The sequence below is a fragment of the Haliotis rufescens genome, unplaced genomic scaffold (assembly GCF_023055435.1).
Source record: "Haliotis rufescens isolate VD_foot unplaced genomic scaffold, xgHalRufe1.0.p SCAF_8, whole genome shotgun sequence".
Lineage (NCBI taxonomy): Eukaryota > Metazoa > Mollusca > Gastropoda > Lepetellida > Haliotidae > Haliotis > Haliotis rufescens.
Window position 1 is genome coordinate 27,290,758 of NW_025964372.1, and position 19,303 is coordinate 27,310,060.

Here is a 19,303-nt window from a genome sequence, read left to right on the forward strand (position 1 = left end):
CACAACTCAACCATCCTTGCTCCCCAATTGGAAATGTGCACAATGTCTTGTATGGGTGTTCCATATGTTCACGTGTTTCTTTAGATGAACTCTTGACTTGCCTTGGCATGTGTTTGTGACGGGTGCCACCCGAGGGGCAGGATACGCTCACTTCTTCGCGAAATTCTATGTGATAGTGTATCACAAACAAATGATCAGTCGGAATCCTACAATCGACTCTGCTTTTGGCAGAGATTTCTTATGATTGTGCAAATGGCGGTGTGGCGTTTATTGCCCTGTGGGCTTCTACGGTCGCGGTGTGATTGTGATGGTTGTTACTGGCAGCGAGACCCGCGGTGATTCGATTGCTTCTGAGATATATTGTAAGAAATTATATTTAGTCGTGTCATGGCGGTCTGGCACGGGGACCTACTGACCCATGGGTTTGTATTGATCCACTACCTAACGGTGATGTCCCACTCTGCAGGAAGCCTTGATTTTTGTTCAGTGAACGTTTGCCTTCAGCACGGGCAATGAAATTTGTGCGTTAGTAGTGTTATCCCTATGAGGAACTGTCTGCCTGTCTGCCTGCTTGCATGCATGCCTGCGTGCCTGCATGCATGCATTGGTGACTGAATGGCTGGACAAACGAACCATCTTTACTGCAAACTCCCGAATTTCAACCACAAGTCAAAAGAAATCAATTCCGTAGCATCTAAAACCAATCCTCAACGCTCCACTGCCTTACTTCCACTTGCTGGATGCTGATGTGCACAGAACATATTGCAGTGACAGCTCGGCCCTTTAGGAAATCAAATACCATGAAATAAGAAAAGTCAAATCTTTCACCACAGCACACGGCGAGCTGTGATATATTGACATCACCTAACAATTCCAGTCTCGACTTTAATACAAACGCCTTGTCAATTATTGATTCACGGCAACATGGACGAGAATACTCGCGGTTGAGATCGGTTGACCCTCAGTTGGTATACCTGGAATATAAATGTGATGCATTCTTGCCTGTAATTGTCGTACAATGGGATTTCAATGGGAAATGTCTGATGATGAAATCGTTTTCAACTCGGTGCTTTGACCAAGCAGACTATGTGTCGCCATGACCTGTCTGTGGATCAATGTTCAGTATATCGACGTTTGGTTCGTCCCGTGCACGCTGGCTATACGGCTGAAATAATATCTGCTGTGTTATTAATCAAGACTAGTGTGCATCCGTGCCCATTCTACCGACCTTTGGGTCGCCATGCACACAGAATTACGCTAGTAAAATACACATGCATTTGTTCTGTTGCTTACAACTGCACACAACACGGCCTTTGGGAGTTTGGATTCACGTCGCCATACTCCGTCAATATCATGGCGGGGGATACCAGAAATAGGCGTAGTAGTTTCTGGTTTGCTCAATATGAAGAGCAGAATTAAACAATACATTTCGTCGCCGATTGTTGTACTTTGTAACTTCACATGAATATAGAATACTAAACGAGCTTCATAAAACCGATTTTATGAAACGAGTGAATAGTTCTGGTATTTGACGAGCGAAAGCGAGTTGCAAAAGACTGGTACCACACGGGGGTGAGTTTAATATTTAATTTTTTACTTGCCGTTTAATACCCTTAAGAATTCAGGGTTCCTTTCCAAACAGCTATGCAGCGCTAAGGTTATCAATAACTCACATATACCTAGACGTTCAAGTGTCGTTGCGCTTCGATCGCCTTGTGAAACGGGGTCCTGCACCACACAGTTTACAATCACATCACAATACCCTATGACGTAACTTGTGAAATTTTGTTGCAAGATCCACCGACGAAACAATGCCATGTGACGTCAGACGAGCAACAGGGTTGCTGGGGTGCATAAGCTCCTTTCAGTGATCTATCATCTCAATACGCAATGTCGTCGAATATGCCCAGGGATGTTGAGAGTTTTCAATATTTGTTCGTGAAACTTGTTCCCGCAGTACACTACCACGCGCTTTGGTATTACACAATGTGTAATACAGCTGTATATTTATAAAACGGGTGATCACTTCACGGGCAAGTAATACAGTCAACTACGTTTATGACGAACACGGTTATAACGAAATGATGGATATAACCAACTCATGGTCCCGGTCGTTTGTTTATATGCTGTATCTATTATCCTTATAACGAACTACGGTTATAACGAACTATAATTAGTGGTCCCTTTGAGTTCGTTATAACCGTAGTTTACTGTAACAGAAATGACAATAAGGCGCTTGTTAAGAAGCCTGCTTTAACCTGGTAACATTCTTTAGAGTTATTTTTCCGTGAAGCACCTTTTGGGGCAGAACTGGTCTAACTACGATCAACGACTACAGTGTAGTCATAAGACTTTGGTTTATACGTTATGATTAAAATTATAACCCTCGATTATCAAATATTCTCACCACAGTAACTAATCTTTCAAAATAAGGAAAAGTTATTTTTCTTCATTTAACTATCGTCTGTATATCATACTGCATGTATCCTATGTCAATATTTTTTTTGATGTTATGAAGAGTAAACCAATTATCTAAGTTTCCTAGAGAGAGTAAGTGAGTTTGCTTTAACGCCGCTTTGAACAGTATTGCGGGTATATCATGGACCGCTAGTTGATGTGAACTAAGGGGCGGTGGGGTAGCCTAGTGGGTTAAGCGTTCGCTCGTCACGAAGAAGCCCATTTCCGTGATGTTGCTGGAATATTGCTAAAAGCGGCGTAAAACCATACTCGCTCGCTAGCTGATGTGAGCTGATGCAGGTCTTAGGCTGTTCCGACTTTAGTGGGAGAGTGAGTGAGTGAGTGAGTGAGTTGGGTTTAACGCCGCTTTTTACGGTACTCCTCCAGTTATATCGCGGCGTGTCAGCTTAATGTGGGAGGAAAGCCCGAAGTGATGCAGGTCTCAGACGTTTACCACTTCGGTGAAACCAACGAGCACGGGTATGGTGCTGACAGACCTAGAAACATAATCTGGGCGAACCGGGAATCGAACCCACAATCATAGGTTTCTGGCATTCTAAAGGGACGCAACTCTGCACAGCGAATCGCGGCGCCTTAAACAACTGGGCCACCCGTGACTCCGAAATTTCAGAGAAACAAATAGGACTGTTTTCTCAACGGATAATCCATCTTAACTTCTTTCCTCTTTAGTTAATAAAAATATGATAATGTGGATAACGAGCATAATGACTGTACTCTCGCAAACTGATAGTTCACCATTGTTAGAAAGGGCTTGATGTTGGACTGAAATTCTATGATCGTTGGTTCGAATCCCCAATTCGCTTAGATTATTATATTGTTGTGACTATACTTGTAACGGGCGCGATCGTGGGTTTCACCAAAGTGATAAACGCCATAATGATTATTTCTGGCGCTCTTCCCACAATCTATCTGACACGCCGTGATATAACTGTAATGCTCTTCAAAGCGGCTTTAAAGCTCACTCACTCGCTCACTCATAAAGGGTGCGAAAAACATCCATATGTATTCAACCAACAATGTATTGTTATTAGGCCGAACTTCATATGGCTGGAATCTTCCTTGCGGATTTGGGGCGGTCGGGTAGCCTAGTGGTTTAAGCGTTCGCTCGTCACGCCGAAAACCCGGGTTTTTGGTACAATGTGTGAAGCCCATTTCTGGTGTCCCCCGCCGTGATATTGCTGGAATATTGCTAAAAGCGGCGTAAAACCATACTCACTCACTCACTCCTTGCGGATTTTAACAAACAAACAAACAAACAAACAAACAAACAGCGAATCGCGGCGACTTAGACGACTGGGCCAACCGTGATTTCCGCATAAGGTTTGATAAGCAATCCTTCAAGCAAACCGCCTCGACATAACGAGCGCAACTTGACTTGTCCCAAAAATAAAGTTATCTTGTCCAAATACATATATATACACAATAAAATAATAAAATCCAACTGGAGCCCATAACAATGCTTCATTTAGAGCTGTGGCAAGCAAGACTTGCCAAATCATTCCAGACTTGAGTTGGATGTCCTTTTCAGTATATTCCCTGGGGTCTGGGAGACGGTGCATTATATTTAATCCGATAAGAAATCTCAGTGTTATTTGCAAATGAATAATCATAATGCCCATTAGCATTGTCTAATACATTGTTAGGCCTTGGCGTCTATCCATCATGGACATTGTGTGGAATGTCCTATTGACCCGTGTCCGTGCACAGCCAGAGAGTTGGAATGGTCAGTGTATTGATTTAACGGACACATTAGCCTGCACGGAGATAGAGCAAGTTATATTCCTGTATCAGCTGTCTGATTAGCTCCCGATTGCAATAATGGCGAAATGGGAAGGTGCATGCGTGTTATATAGCAGGTAAGTGTGTGTGCGCGATTGTGTTTGTGCATAGAGAGAGAGAGAGAGATAGAGCGACAGAGAGAGTGAGAGAGAGACAGGGAGAGAAAGATAAGAGAGACACGGAGAGAGACAGAGAGAGTGAGACAGAGAGAGGAAGAGAAAGATAATAGAGACACACAGAGAGTGAGAGAGATAGGGAGAGAAAGAGAGACAATGAATGTCAGATATGAAAGAACTGTGAGAATTTAAGTTCGGGTGTCACTTCTTCGGGGGACGAAAGTTAGTGTAAGAGCGAGAGCAGTAAATGACAGAGAATTAGTGGATTCACTGTTCCGCCACGCGCAAGATATATTTAGAGAGATAAATAAGATGGGGGGGGGGGGGGGGTTAGATAAAAAATGGAGAAGGTAAGAGAGATTTAGAGAGAAAAAACAGATGGCGAGAGACGATATACTTCCAGCAAAGAATAGGGAACTTATTATTTGAATGCAGTTATCAAATGTTGATGATACCTTGTGTAAGCGAGGAGGTCAGCGTATCCTGTCCACCGATGGCCCCCCGTCACAAACACGTGCAAAGGCAAGTCAAGAAAACCTGCGACGACTTAAGTCGTGGACGTAGACAGACCGAGGATACTAATCCGGGCGAGAAGAGATTCGAACTCAGCACAAACGAATAATGTCAAATAGCTCTGCTTGTTTGTTTGTTTGTTTGTTGCTTAACGCCGCGGTCAGCAATATCACAGCTATATGACGGCGGTCTGTAAATAATTGAGTCTGGACCAGACACTCCAGAGATTGGCGTCATGCGCATCGATCTACGCATTTGGGATACGATGACATTCATGAACTGAGTCACTGAACCTGACCACCCGATCTGTTGAGTCATTTCCCTGACAATACAAACAGTGTCCGGACCTTGCATGATCTTGACAAATAAGTACCTAATATTATATTTGGGTTAACACTTTCTTAGTAAAGTACATATTCTCGAACTTTTGGGGGTTGAGTCCCGTCCCGGATTCGAACCCACACTGTAAGATTCAGGTGCCAGATTAGGTGCCCCACTCGGCAGTGTGGGTTCGAATCCGGGACGGGACTCAACCCCAAAAAGTCTCCAATATTATCGAGTTCCTGTTCTGGGTTTCTACCAGCTTTAAACGGTTAGCGAAATAAATCGTCGAAACTCTTTAGCGAACATTTATGCGGCAATTAGGAAACCCTCATGGGCATATTTCCTTTTATTCGGAATAACTCAATTGTAACAGTTTCAATCCCTCTCTTTGCCTTAATATTCTGCTGCGATGCCCTGAATCATTGAATTACTAATTAGTTCGTACGGTCAGCAGAAATATGCAATTGAATTAACTTACACATCTTCCACCAAACATTATGTGAAAATGGTCATTTCTTTCTGAACTTGCTCAGAAGTTGTTTAATCATGGTAACTACATTCAAGGCCTCCGTAAAGCTTTCAAAACGCCTTATAGTAGAGTGAGTGAGTGAGTGAGTGAGCTGGGATTAACGCCGCTTTTAACAGTATTCCAGTTATATCACGGCGTGTCAGCTTAATGTGGGAGGAAAGCCCGAAGTGATGCAGCTCTCTGACGTTAACCACGAGCACGGGTATGGTGCTGACAAACCTAGAAACATAATCGGGGTGAACCGGGATTCGAACCCACAATCATAGGTTTCTGGCGTGCCCAAGGGACGCAACTCTGCAAAGCGAATTGCGGCGCCTTAGACGACTGGGCCATCTATGCCCCCCCCCCCCCCCCCCCCCCCATTATATCATCACTTTTTTATCGTGATGCATAAACACATGCCCGTGATAAAGTCTGATTCGTACAATCGGCAGATATTTCTAATGAAAATGGAAAGGGTTTTGTCGCTTTTATTTGAAAACCCTTTGAGCTGAACTGTATTCGAGAGGTTAATAAAATCATCTTTAAATCGGTATTAATTTTTTCAAATTCATTAATCCTGGTTACCTCCTGGTATGAGAATTCATAGTATGTCTATGATGTAAAAAATGTGTATTTCCAAAAGAAGAAAATGGATTAATCAAAAGGCAATATGTTCATTTTTACTTTTCCAATGCGAATCAGTAACAAGAGAATTGCCAGTGTCTGGATACATGTATTCATGTATGCATCTAACAAAGTAACATTTTGCATATATTTAGTTCAGGTTTTTGATTAATAATTTTTTTCCAAATATTTTCATATGGGTAAATAAAACGTCAACACTTAAGAATATTCAGCTTTAATCATCCACCGAATGTATGCAGGTCTTGCCCAACAGATAGCATCCGCTACTCACACAATGTTCGTGATTTACAATGTACAGTAGTACTTCTGTCATGGGGTTGCGGTCTGTAAACATTAAGGCAATCTAGTAAATAAAAGAGACAAAACCCTTTCCACACCCACAGGAAATATTTGCCAAAAGCAGGGTCGACTGCAAAACTCAGATCGTATGACCGGCATGCGTCCATGATTCCCCATCAAACAGCAGCGATACCAGGTGTCTGCGAAAGGCGAGCCCACACGCCCCATCTGTGGGTCCCGTCACAAACACATGCAAAAGCCAGTCAACTGTTCAGCCGGAAAAAAACACGGGACACATTGCGCGAGCCAAAACAAGAAAACGCATCGGACACAACCGCCATCTCTGATGCGCCGATTCAAGAAACGTTATCATCATCTCTACCATAAAACCCTTTATAAGCCATGTTGAAGCATTGAATGTTGTAACTTTGATCAAACAAATTTTGAGCAATAGTTGTATGACGCTCTTGAAATTCTTGTACAGTTTGCACTGTTTTTCTGTTCATAATTTCAGTTCAGTTAGAACTAACGTATTCGATTTTTTACATCAAAACCATTGGTTTAGAGTGAGTGAGTGAGTGAGTTTGGTTAAGATTGGATAAGATAAGAGCTTATTAAGGGGAATTCATATTGCACAGTTGATTACCCGTATGACCACGAGAGAAAAACTTGCAGAAAATTGAACACTATCACAGTAACGACCAGGAATGGTATCTTAAAGTGTATGTATTTTTATCACAGCAATAGTAAACTTTAATAAAAGGGATAATGACAGGATGAGATTTGTGTACAGCGAACTGTTAAACAGTATCAAACAGATAACATTTAGAAGACTAATACTGGCTGGTATGAATGATTTCCGAGCCCTGTTTGTTTTCGGCATCGGTCAGAAGGTAGCAACTGATTTTCGGAATGAACTCTTAACAGTTACAGTTGTATCACGGCGTGTCAACTTAATGTGATGCAGGTCAAGACATTTACCACTTTGGTGAAACCCCGAACACGGTAAAAGGGGGCTGAAAACCTAGAACCAGAATTAGGGGGAACCGGGACACTACTGGATCTAACAGTATTACAAATATGCACTAACGGGATAGGGTGGTCAGGCTCGCTGACTTGGTTGATGCTTGTCATCAAATCCCAATTGCGTGGATCGATGCTCATTATGTCAATCACTGGATTGTCTGGTCCAGACTCGATTATTTACAGACCGCCGTCATATAGCTGGAATATTGCCGAGTGCCGCGTTAAACAAACAAACAAACAAATATGCAGCATGTGTGCAGCTGAAACTCCACAGCAAGAACGACTTCTCTCTCTAACTAAAAGGAAGTAAAGCGCGATGGTGACATTTAACCGGGATCCCTGTGGCCTTAGTGGTATGACACAGATTACATAACAAAGAAATATATCAATACGAAACCTATCATCACGTGGCATCGTAATTGCAACACGCGATGTTAATAATTGCATTTATCTCAGGTGTAAACAGGTGTCCATTGTGTCAAGTTATGCAACCTCGCATCAACTATCTGACGTGATCTGGCGTGATCGGCAAGCATGTGTTTATTAGGAACGCAACCCCAAACCATTCATGTTGACATCCCGACGCTTCATGCGAGAGACATGCACAAAATGGGATCATGGTATACTTCAGTCAAATAGCAATTATCCCCAGACGCTGACTGACGCATTGTGCCAAACCGCCGATCGATGTACTCGCATCACCTGTGGAGGCTGAGGCAGATGTTGCCGTCATCATAATTATGTGTGAAACACGGGTGTTGTGCCGGCGTGTATGATAACACAGCACCTACCCCACGTGGTCGCTCACATGTCGTAGTATGTGATGTTGGTCACGGGTTTGTGTTGGTGACTTTTGTTTTACACACACACACACACACACACACACACACACACACACACACACACGTGTACATTGGCAGGATATTCACGAACTACCTAACAAAGATATTTATAATTCATTGAGTTAATCTGCATCAGTCGAAAAATGGATTAACGCTTAAAACCAAACTCTGTCTTGTTACAGGGAGGCGGTTGAAGGAATCACTGAGGAGGTTGTGGCTTCACCTCGGCAGGCAGAAAACCGGGGGGTGGGTCGGTTTGGGGCACGGGTGGCCCAGTCGTCTAAGGCGCCGCGACTCGCTGTGCAGAGTTGCGTCCCTTGATTGTGGGTTCGAATCCCGGTTCGCCCCGATTAAGTTTCTAGGTTTGTCAGCACTATGCCCGTGCTCGTGGGTTTCACCGAAGTGGTAAACGTCTGAGACCTGCATCACTTCGGGCTTTCCTCCAACATTAAGCTGACACGCCGTGATATAACTGGAATAATGTTAAAAGCGGCGTTAAACCAAACTCTCTCACCGAAAACCGAGTTTGATTAAACACATTAAGTGCTGTCCTCAACGTTATATGAAATATTGCTGGCACACACACAGCTATCATTATCAACAGCCGCCCATACAGCTGGAATATTGCTGCGTGCGGCGTAAAACAACAAACAAACAAACATTGTCGACAGGTGACGCATTCATGATAATATTGGACACAGAGAACAGTGTAACAGACATCATGGATGAATAATCACATTAATCATTTAACATGCATCTTCCATATTAATTATTTAAATAAATTACAGCATTAATATGAATATGTTATGACATGTATTCACAATTATCGATATTTCAATATAACCGTTTTGATACGGACTGACAAGAATGACACTATCCATACAAAGACACACTGTGCTGGTTGTATAAGTCATGACCCACGATGGCATGTACTAGGGCTTCTTTACAAGCGGTACATTATTAATAAACGAATCGTAAACAATAGGCATGAATTTGGGTTACGAACGAATACTTATAGATGTGTATATCTCGTCTCTATGTACTTCCGATTTTATAGCCACCCGAATACTAGTTTTTCTATACAGAGAGTGCTTGTCTAACTCGTCAGATATATAAATCCTTATCCATTTCAAATACATACCTGTATGCATTGATGACTAACGTGTAACACATGCTAGTGATATGTACGTCTCTGAAATGAACATGTGTGTATGTACTAACGGTAATTCAGGAATCAGGTGATACTCGAGTATGAGTGGAATGACTCATGTGCCTTGAAAACACGTTGTTTATCAACGGTGTAAAACACATAACAATGGAATCCGTTTGACAGGTATTATTAACAGTTTGAAAAACAGGAGCTACATGTACTTTAGCTATATACACCTGGCAGGTACATTGTGTATTAAGGGTGTGTATATGCTCGAACTATTAACACCTCACTGGAATATTGGAAACCAAGGGTTTGTACATACTTGAGCTATATACACCTGACAGGTATATTGTGTATCAAGGGTGTGTATATGCTCGAGCTATTAACACCTCACTGGAATATTTGGTATCAAGGGTTTTGTAAACAATCGAGTTATATGCGCTCGGAAGGTGTATTGTGTATGAAGGGTTTGCACACACTCGAGTTCTACACACCTTACAGGTATATTGCGTATCGTCAGTTTGTAAACAATCACGCTATACACACCTGAGAGGTATATTTTGTATCAATAGTTTGAACACACTCGAGCTGTACACACCTGACAGGTATATTGTGTATCAACAGTTTGTAAACAATCACGCTATACACACCTGACAGGTATATTATGTATCAACAGTTTGTAAACAATCGAGCTATACACACCTGGCAGGTATATTGTGTATCAGTTGGTTATATAATAAAGGTTGTATACACATAACCAAGGGTCTACATCAACATTTTGAAAACACACACAAATTTATATCGGACAGGTGCGGGTTCATTGACGATTTGTTTCCATGTAGATACACCCCCATACACCTGTCAGGTACATAGCGTTCCAACGCTATGGACACGCAATAGATACAGCATCAACACAAGGCATTAAACACCAATGGTCTGCACACATTCAAGTTGTTTTGTCACTACAGGTCCATAATTTATCAGGATTAATACACACATGAGACACACACCTGACAGGTAAATTGTTCACCAACACTTTGTTCCCAGCAGTTATAAGTTTTGACACCAGGGATCTGTTCCTCAAAGCGATCTTAGTGCTACGTTCATCGTAGGCCTATGATGAAGTATGGGAGTTACGACCAACTTAACACTAAGATCGCTTCGTGGAACAGGTTCCTCGTACGTACACTAAAGAACAAGAACCTAGAACAAAAGAACCTACCATGTTGTCCACGACTTGACGTGACGCACTGGCCCTTCGAAACTTGAGCTTTTCACCTCGTACCTCCTTGGTTTGATAACACCACGCACTTTAGACATGATCCGTGAATATGTGAATGAAATGGCAACGTGTCCACCTTGAGAACTTCACACAAACTTTTCCGCAAGTTTCTCCTTCAACAAGTCATTGTTGAAACAAACACGAAGCTTATGACACTCATTTTGCCTCACAGTGTGTTTTGGAAAACAAGCAATTTGTCACTCCGAGCACGACGAGGCGAGGTCCGAGTTCACCCGATTGTCAGCGAAGCTATAGTGTAAGTAGCCCGTCGCTGATGAACGTTCAATACCAACTCCTGTTTATCAACGCTGCGGCCAAACGGGCTGTCGCTGGTGCCAAGTTCTGATGAACCAGTCAGATTGCCTGGCGAGCTGTACTACGCATAGTGCTATGTGTTGACGTCCGAATGTGGGTTCTCCGCAGATGCACTGTCTGAGGTCTATAAGCCTCCAGCCTCTGTGATCAGTGAGGTCCGCTATAGGCGAGGTGACTTGCGTGGATTATTGGTAAGACAGCAATGAACGTTAACATGCGCCCAAGTCCGACTTCACTCTTTCTGTACATTGTGGTTTACAAAAGTGGATGTTGTTGTCAAGGTAACGCGTGCTACAAACGGAAGAGCATCGCTTCCAGGCTTTACATCGTGCCTAATCACACCTGTTTACTGAGGTTGTTGTATTAAGAGTATATTACAAATCTATTATGGGCCAGAACAGCTGCGTTGTGTGGTCTCTGTCAAGCGAATGAATCAATGGTTGACTGAAGGAAAAAACTCATTTGTTACATCACCAGACATTACATATTATTTTTACAAATAAAATTAAAACCACATCCAACATTATTTTATAGATCGCTGTTACAAAGCTTAAATCTTATACGGGCAATTTAATTGTATTTTTTATGTTTTTATTAACAAACTGAACGTTATATCCACATTGCAAAACACGTTCGGGGCAAAACAGATAAAAGTACGTCATTGTATTTTATGTGTATTGTGAAGGAAAGCAATTTCATATCCAACACAGGATCATCCGTTTGATGTCCGTTTGATGTCCGTTCATGATGCTGTGATGCGCGATGGTAGTTTTAATATTACCCGATTGTGTCATGTTTCTACTAAGCTCTAAACCTGTGTTCCTGTCATATAAACAGGGATGGTATCAGATTGATATTGATATGAACTGCAGTAATAGGCCCTTTAATAAATTATATCAGTGTATGTCATGTTTCTAACGGATTGTATCATTATGGGACTTTTACGTTTGATTTAAAGCATTTGGGGTCTTGACAAAGTAGATTCTGACTCATTCGAATATAATTATTCCTCGTCAATTTTCATTGTTAAAATCTCTCGGGTGTATAAAGTATATATTAATAAGGCAACTCTCAGAGAAAAGCAAACATGATGACATTGTGTTTATTAAGTATTTATTTCTTGTAGCCGGGTCTGTGGCAACATTAGAATTATATCACATATATCCAACTACCTCAACCAATCCACCACATCAAAACCCCACCCACCCACCAACACACAAACACACACCCACACACACACACCAACACAGAGACTGACACACACACCAGCACCGCACCTGCACACACACCACACCACACATATACACACAGAGGCACACACACACCAGCACCGCATCCACACACACACCACCACACACATACACACACACTCGCACCCGCATACACACCGCACCACACACACCACACACACACGCACACACATCATACCACACACATACACACACACGCATTCGCACCCGCATACACACCACACACACACACACACACACACACACACACACACACACACACACACACACACACACACACACACACACACACACACACACACACACACACACACACACACAAACACACACACACACACAAACACACACAAACACACACACACCCTCCACACACACACACACACACACACTCCACCCATCACCACCCATCACCACCCGGACCGCAACTCATCTCCTGTATAAGGAGCATACTCCCAGTTAATAATTGCGTCCCTTGACCGTGCCAGTATCCGCTGACAGCGGATTGGAATTCCACACTGTTTCTTGATCTGTCAACACTTAACCAGGGTCTCTCATTCCCCAAGTGATAAACGTCTACAGCCTACACTATGCCGGTCTTCCTTCCGTCAAGCTGACAGGCCGTGATACAACTTCAATACCATTCAAAGCCACATTTAACCCAACACACCCACCTACTGAAATTCTAACGTTGAAGTAAAGCCACCTGAAGCAATCGATAGTTTTTCGTGTGTTTTAAGTTCCACATGATATACACTTCGTTTGCACGGCAGTGCTCACCTACTAGTTCTTAATTAGCCCACAGTGAAGACAGCGTCAACGGCATTAAGCTGCATGCATGCAGCATGCAGCGTGTCACGTGGTACGCTGCAGGATGCCTGGCTGTGGAGGTCAGAAGTTCTCACATGTCTGACAGTTGATTCGCCCTGGTGTTTAGAAACCTGCTTCATGATAAATACATGTGTCAAGATTGACCCTACATTGGGTTGTGTATCACGTTGTCCACATAATGAATAATTAATAAGTCTACAATTACATCTGATCAATGGATAGCTCACTGCAATGGGCATGTCATGTGTTCCATGCGAAGACTTCTCTGTGTTTATGTATATGCGCATATCATGTTTCACATTGTTCGTGGAATACCAAAGCTGTCTCTAATTGGATTGGATAGCGACATATTCAAACGCTACATTCGTCGGCTATATTTTTCTTATTTGGGGCCGACCATTTGAGATTCTGGAGAGGTCTGGGATTTTATCGGAATTTGTTTAAAGATAAATACATATCTACTTTTGCAGTTGGAGCTGAGAAAAATATCTAGTCTCCAAACGGAATCCCGCCACCCCACACCTACACTCCCCACCCCGCCCTAGCCCCGAGAATATTAAATGGTTTTCCCCTTATTGATGATGCCACAGTTTGTTTGGTGCCCTAGTGTACGGATGCTTCAGTGTAAACTAAGGTCGGTGGATGTGCAGTATTATTATTAAGCCCAGACAGCGAAATGGACTACTCCCTGGAAGCGCTGAATGTGAAGACTTCCCAACACTGCAGCCTTCTGCATTACCCAGATTGTCAGAAGGGCTGTATTCCTGGTAGCAAATCCGGGTACTCTCCCAATGTCAGTCAACAGATTGGGAGGTGCCAAACCTAAGGCACTGAGAACAATGGGGAGTCGGACAACTTGGTACTTGGGATGCAAGCGTGACATTTCGAAAGCGAGGTCTGCATATTTGCCATGTTCTTCCTCAATCTTGTCAACCACATTAGTGTTAAAGGGGACAGAAAATTCAATGATATAAATGATTTTATTGGATTTATCAAAAAGGACAAGATCAGGTTTGTTGGCCTGAATCCTTCTGAGGCTGTAAATGGGCCTATTCCAAAGAATTTTGTATGTATAGTTTTCCATGACGCCCTCTACATATTCCTGGTCGTACCATGGGTGGGTCTCTGTGTCAAAACCACATGCATGGCGAAGACGGTAATAAAATGATCGAGCTACACCATCATGTCGTTTAAGATACTGTGTTTGTGCCAAAGCTGGGCATCCACTGATAATGTGTTGTTGAACAGTCTCATTAAATATATATATTCATTACATAATCTACATTATTATTATTATTATTATTATTATTATTATTATTATTAATATCATCATCATCATCATCATCATCATTATTATTATTATTATTATTATTATTATTATTATTATTATTATTATTATTATGTGTAGCGCCTGCTCAGTGGTGTTGTACACATAGGAATCAAGCAAGAACACATGATAAAGGCGTGAAAGACTATATGACCCATGTATGTAAGCGTTTGAGGGCATGAGTCAGGCTGTACATATATAAGTGGGTATTACTGCTTAGCGTGATGGTGGTTGTCGCTGCAGAAATTACTGGCTGATTTAATCATCCCTGTAGCTACTGGCCGTATGTTGAAGCTTGTGGTTCGTCGCAGTGTTGAGGGATGCTTACGTTCGACGTCAAAATAAGATTTATTAAATGTCAGCTGTAAATAGCCATTCTAGGTTCATCGCCTCATGATCTAACGGTTCTATTTACCATTTTGATTTGGTAACATCCGTCAGAAAATCACTAGAGGTAAAGTAAAATGGGATTTGACGTCACGTTCAAGATCATTGCACATATTTCTAAGTGTATGTACGTGTGAGTGTGGCTGCTTGTACTTGTCCTGACTTATGTCGGTTTTACAGTACTAGCTCACAGAGATACCATGCAGCAATTTCACACGGATACCACACTAACAAACTACACGGACACCGAAACGACCAGTCCTTGTTTTAGTCAGAAAATTACTAGAGGTAAGGTGAAATGGAATTTGACGTCACGTTCAAGATAACTGCACATATTTCGAAGTGTATGTACGTGTGTGTGTGGCTGCTTCTACTTGTCCTGACTAATGTCGGTTTTACAGCACTTGCCCACTGAGATACCATGCACCAATTCAAGAGCGATTCCACACTGACATACTATACGGATTCCGAACCGACCCGTCCTTTTTTTAGCCAGGCAGGGTAACAACTAGTACCGTCTTCTAACGCATTTTAAGTATGACGCGGTAGGGGATGGAACCCCTGACCTTAGGACAGGCGCTTCATCCATTAAACGACGGAAACGGTCGCTATTGGGAAAAGCACATGTACTTTAACGGCATATACATAGAAACGTATATCTACAATAACATAGCATCTGAACAGGAAGATGTTGGACAAAAGATCATTATTTTGACATTCTTTTCAATAACGAGCAGAGGTGCTCGCACGTGGAAGTCGTGGCATTTTGTATGCTTGTCTCTAAAAGAATCAGTCCATGGATAGAAAGGTCTCTCATCAAAGAACTGTAGTTTTCATTGAAGAACCAGCATCAGCATCCTAGATGCACCGATTCTACTCGGATTTCCCCTCAGTGAACCTAACATCCAGACACTGCGCCACATGGATTCGCGGAGGGATATTCAAATAAACCGAATCACTCATTTGGTAAGCTAGTTCTGTCTCGACGTCAATCAAGGGTCAGCCACATCTGCAGCCTCTATCCGCAGGGGATTTGGGCTCATGTAGATTTAAATTTAGTGTTTGTCACACATTCAAACAGTGGTGATAACAACCAACACTTCAAGTGTCTGGTAGTCAAGAACGCCAAAGCTTTTGGACTCTAGCGCTGTGACTCATACCAACCACAATACGTAGAGGTAAATAGTGATTAATTTATTGATGAAATGATTATTTGTTTCAAGTCACACGGAGGGACGTGCCTGTGAAGCCATGGCGAATGAGAGTGATTGACTTTGGTTGAACGACGGATTGTACAGTCTTCCAGTAGTGGGACGGAAGTCCTAAGTGATCAGAGCTGAGACGTTTACCACTTTGGTGAAATTTTATGAGCACGGGTATGGTACCGTTCCTGACAGACCTAGAAACCCAATCGGGGCGAACCGAAAACATAGCTTTCTGGGGTGACCAAGGGACGCAACACTGCACAATGAATTGCGGCGCCTTAGTCGCCAACCGTGCCCCCTTTGAATGTTTGTTTGTTTGTTGTTTAACGCCGCACTCATTAATATACCAGCTATATGACGGCGGTCGGTGAACAATCGAGCCTGGACCAGACAGTCCAGTGATTGATACCATGAGCATCGATCCAAGCGAACTTGGATACGATGACATGCATCGAACAAGTCAGCGAGCCTGACCACCCGATCCTGTTCGTCGCCTCTTACGACAAGCATAGGCACCATTTACGGTAAGCATGGGTTGCTGAAGACCTATTCTACTTGAATTAGGATGCTGGTTTATTGGCATATCTGTGTCACACTATACACCGGTGTATCAGAATGGTTGTGTCACACTATACACAGGTGTATCAGAATGGTTGTGTCACACTATACACCGGTGTATCAGAATGGTTGTGTCACACTATACACAGGTGTATCAGAATGGTTGTGTCACACTATACACTGGTGAATCAGAATGGTTGTGTCACACTCTACACTGGTGTATCAGAATGGTTGTGTCACACTATACACAGGTGTATCAGAATGGTTGTGTCACACTATACACAGGTGTATCAGAATGGTTGTGTCACACTCTACACTGGTGTATCAGAATGGTTGTGTCACACTATACACAGGTGTATCAGAATGGTTGTGTCACACTCTACACTGGTGTATCAGAATGGTTGTGTCACACTATACACTGGTGTATCAGAATGGTTGTGTCACACTATACACAGGTGTATCAGAATGGTTGTGTCACACTATACACAGGTGTATCAGAATGGTTGTGTCACACTATACACTGGTGTATCAGAATGGTTGTGTCACACTATACACAGGTGTATCAGAATGGTTGTGTCACACTATACACAGGTGTATCAGAATGGTTGTGTCACACTATACACAGGTGTATCATAATGGTTGTGTCACACTATACACTGGTGAATCAGAATGGTTGTGTCACACTCTACACTGGTGTATCAGAATGGTTGTGTCACACTATACACAGGTGTATCAGAATGGTTGTGTCACACTATACACAGGTGTATCAGAATGGTTGTGTCACACTATACACTGGTGTATCAGAATGGTTGTGTCACACTATACACAGGTGAATCAGAATGGTTGTGTCACACTATACACAGGTGTATCAGAATGGTTGTGTCACACTATACACCGGTGTATCAGAATGGTTGTGTCACACTATACACAGGTGTATCAGAATGGTTGTGTCACACTATACACCGGTGTATCAGAATGGTTGTGTCACACTATACACAGGTGTATCAGAATGGTTGTGTCACACTATACACAGGTGTATCAGAATGGTTGTGTCACACTATACACAGGTGTATCAGAATGGTTGTGTCACACTATACACCGGTGTATCAGAATGGTTGTGTCACACTATACACAGGTGTATCAGAATGGTTGTGTCACACTATACACCGGTGTATCAGAATGGTTGTGTCACACTATACACAGGTGTATCAGAATGGTTGTGTCACACTATACACTGGTGAATCAGAATGGTTGTGTCACACTCTACACTGGTGTATCAGAATGGTTGTGTCACACTATACACAGGTGTATCAGAATGGTTGTGTCACACTATACACAGGTGTATCAGAATGGTTGTGTCACACTCTACACTGGTGTATCAGAATGGTTGTGTCACACTATACACAGGTGTATCAGAATGGTTGTGTCACACTCTACACTGGTGTATCAGAATGGTTGTGTCACACTATACACTGGTGTATCAGAATGGTTGTGTCACACTATACACAGGTGTATCAGAATGGTTGTGTCACACTATACACAGGTGTATCAGAATGGTTGTGTCACACTATACACTGGTGTATCAGAATGGTTGTGTCACACTATACACAGGTGTATCAGAATGGTTGTGTCACACTATACACAGGTGTATCAGAATGGTTGTGTCACACTATACACAGGTGTATCATAATGGTTGTGTCACACTATACACTGGTGAATCAGAATGGTTGTGTCACACTCTACACTGGTGTATCAGAATGGTTGTGTCACACTATACACAGGTGTATCAGAATGGTTGTGTCACACTATACACAGGTGTATCAGAATGGTTGTGTCACACTATACACTGGTGTATCAGAATGGTTGTGTCACACTATACACAGGTGAATCAGAATGGTTGTGTCACACTATACACAGGTGTATCAGAATGGTTGTGTCACACTATACACCGGTGTATCAGAATGGTTGTGTCACACTATACACAGGTGTATCAGAATGGTTGTGTCACACTATACACCGGTGTATCAGAATGGTTGTGTCACACTATACACAGGTGTATCAGAATGGTTGTGTCACACTATACACAGGTGTATCAGAATGGTTGTGTCACACTATACACAGGTGTATCATAATGGTTGTGTCACACTATACACTGGTGTATCAGAATGGTTGTGTCACACTATACACAGGTGTATCAGAATGGTTGTGTCACACTATACACAGGTGTATCAGAATGGTTGTGTCACACTATACACAGGTGTATCATAATGGTTGTGTCACACTATACACTGGTGAATCAGAATGGTTGTGTCACACTCTACACTGGTGTATCAGAATGGTTGTGTCACACTATACACAGGTGTATCAGAATGGTTGTGTCACACTATACACAGGTGTATCAGAATGGTTGTGTCACACTATACACTGGTGTATCAGAATGGTTGTGTCACACTATACACAGGTGAATCAGAATGGTTGTGTCACA

General features: G+C 42.5%; 1 protein-coding gene across 2 annotated transcripts in view; it reads right to left on the reverse strand.

The window, feature by feature from the left end:
- Positions 1–19,303, reverse strand: part of LOC124143471 (GTPase-activating Rap/Ran-GAP domain-like protein 3) — a 372,020-nt gene that overhangs the window by 223,939 nt on the left and 128,778 nt on the right. The window contains exon 1 of one of the 2 annotated variants that reach the window (XM_046512463.2): positions 10,889–11,504. The exons of the other annotated variant lie outside the window; for it this stretch is intronic. Within the exon in view, the coding sequence (XP_046368419.1) occupies positions 10,889–10,986 (98 nt within the window). The 5' untranslated portion in view covers positions 10,987–11,504. Of the gene's footprint in view, positions 1–10,888; positions 11,505–19,303 lie in introns of those variants that run through there. 2 annotated transcript variants of the gene reach the window in all.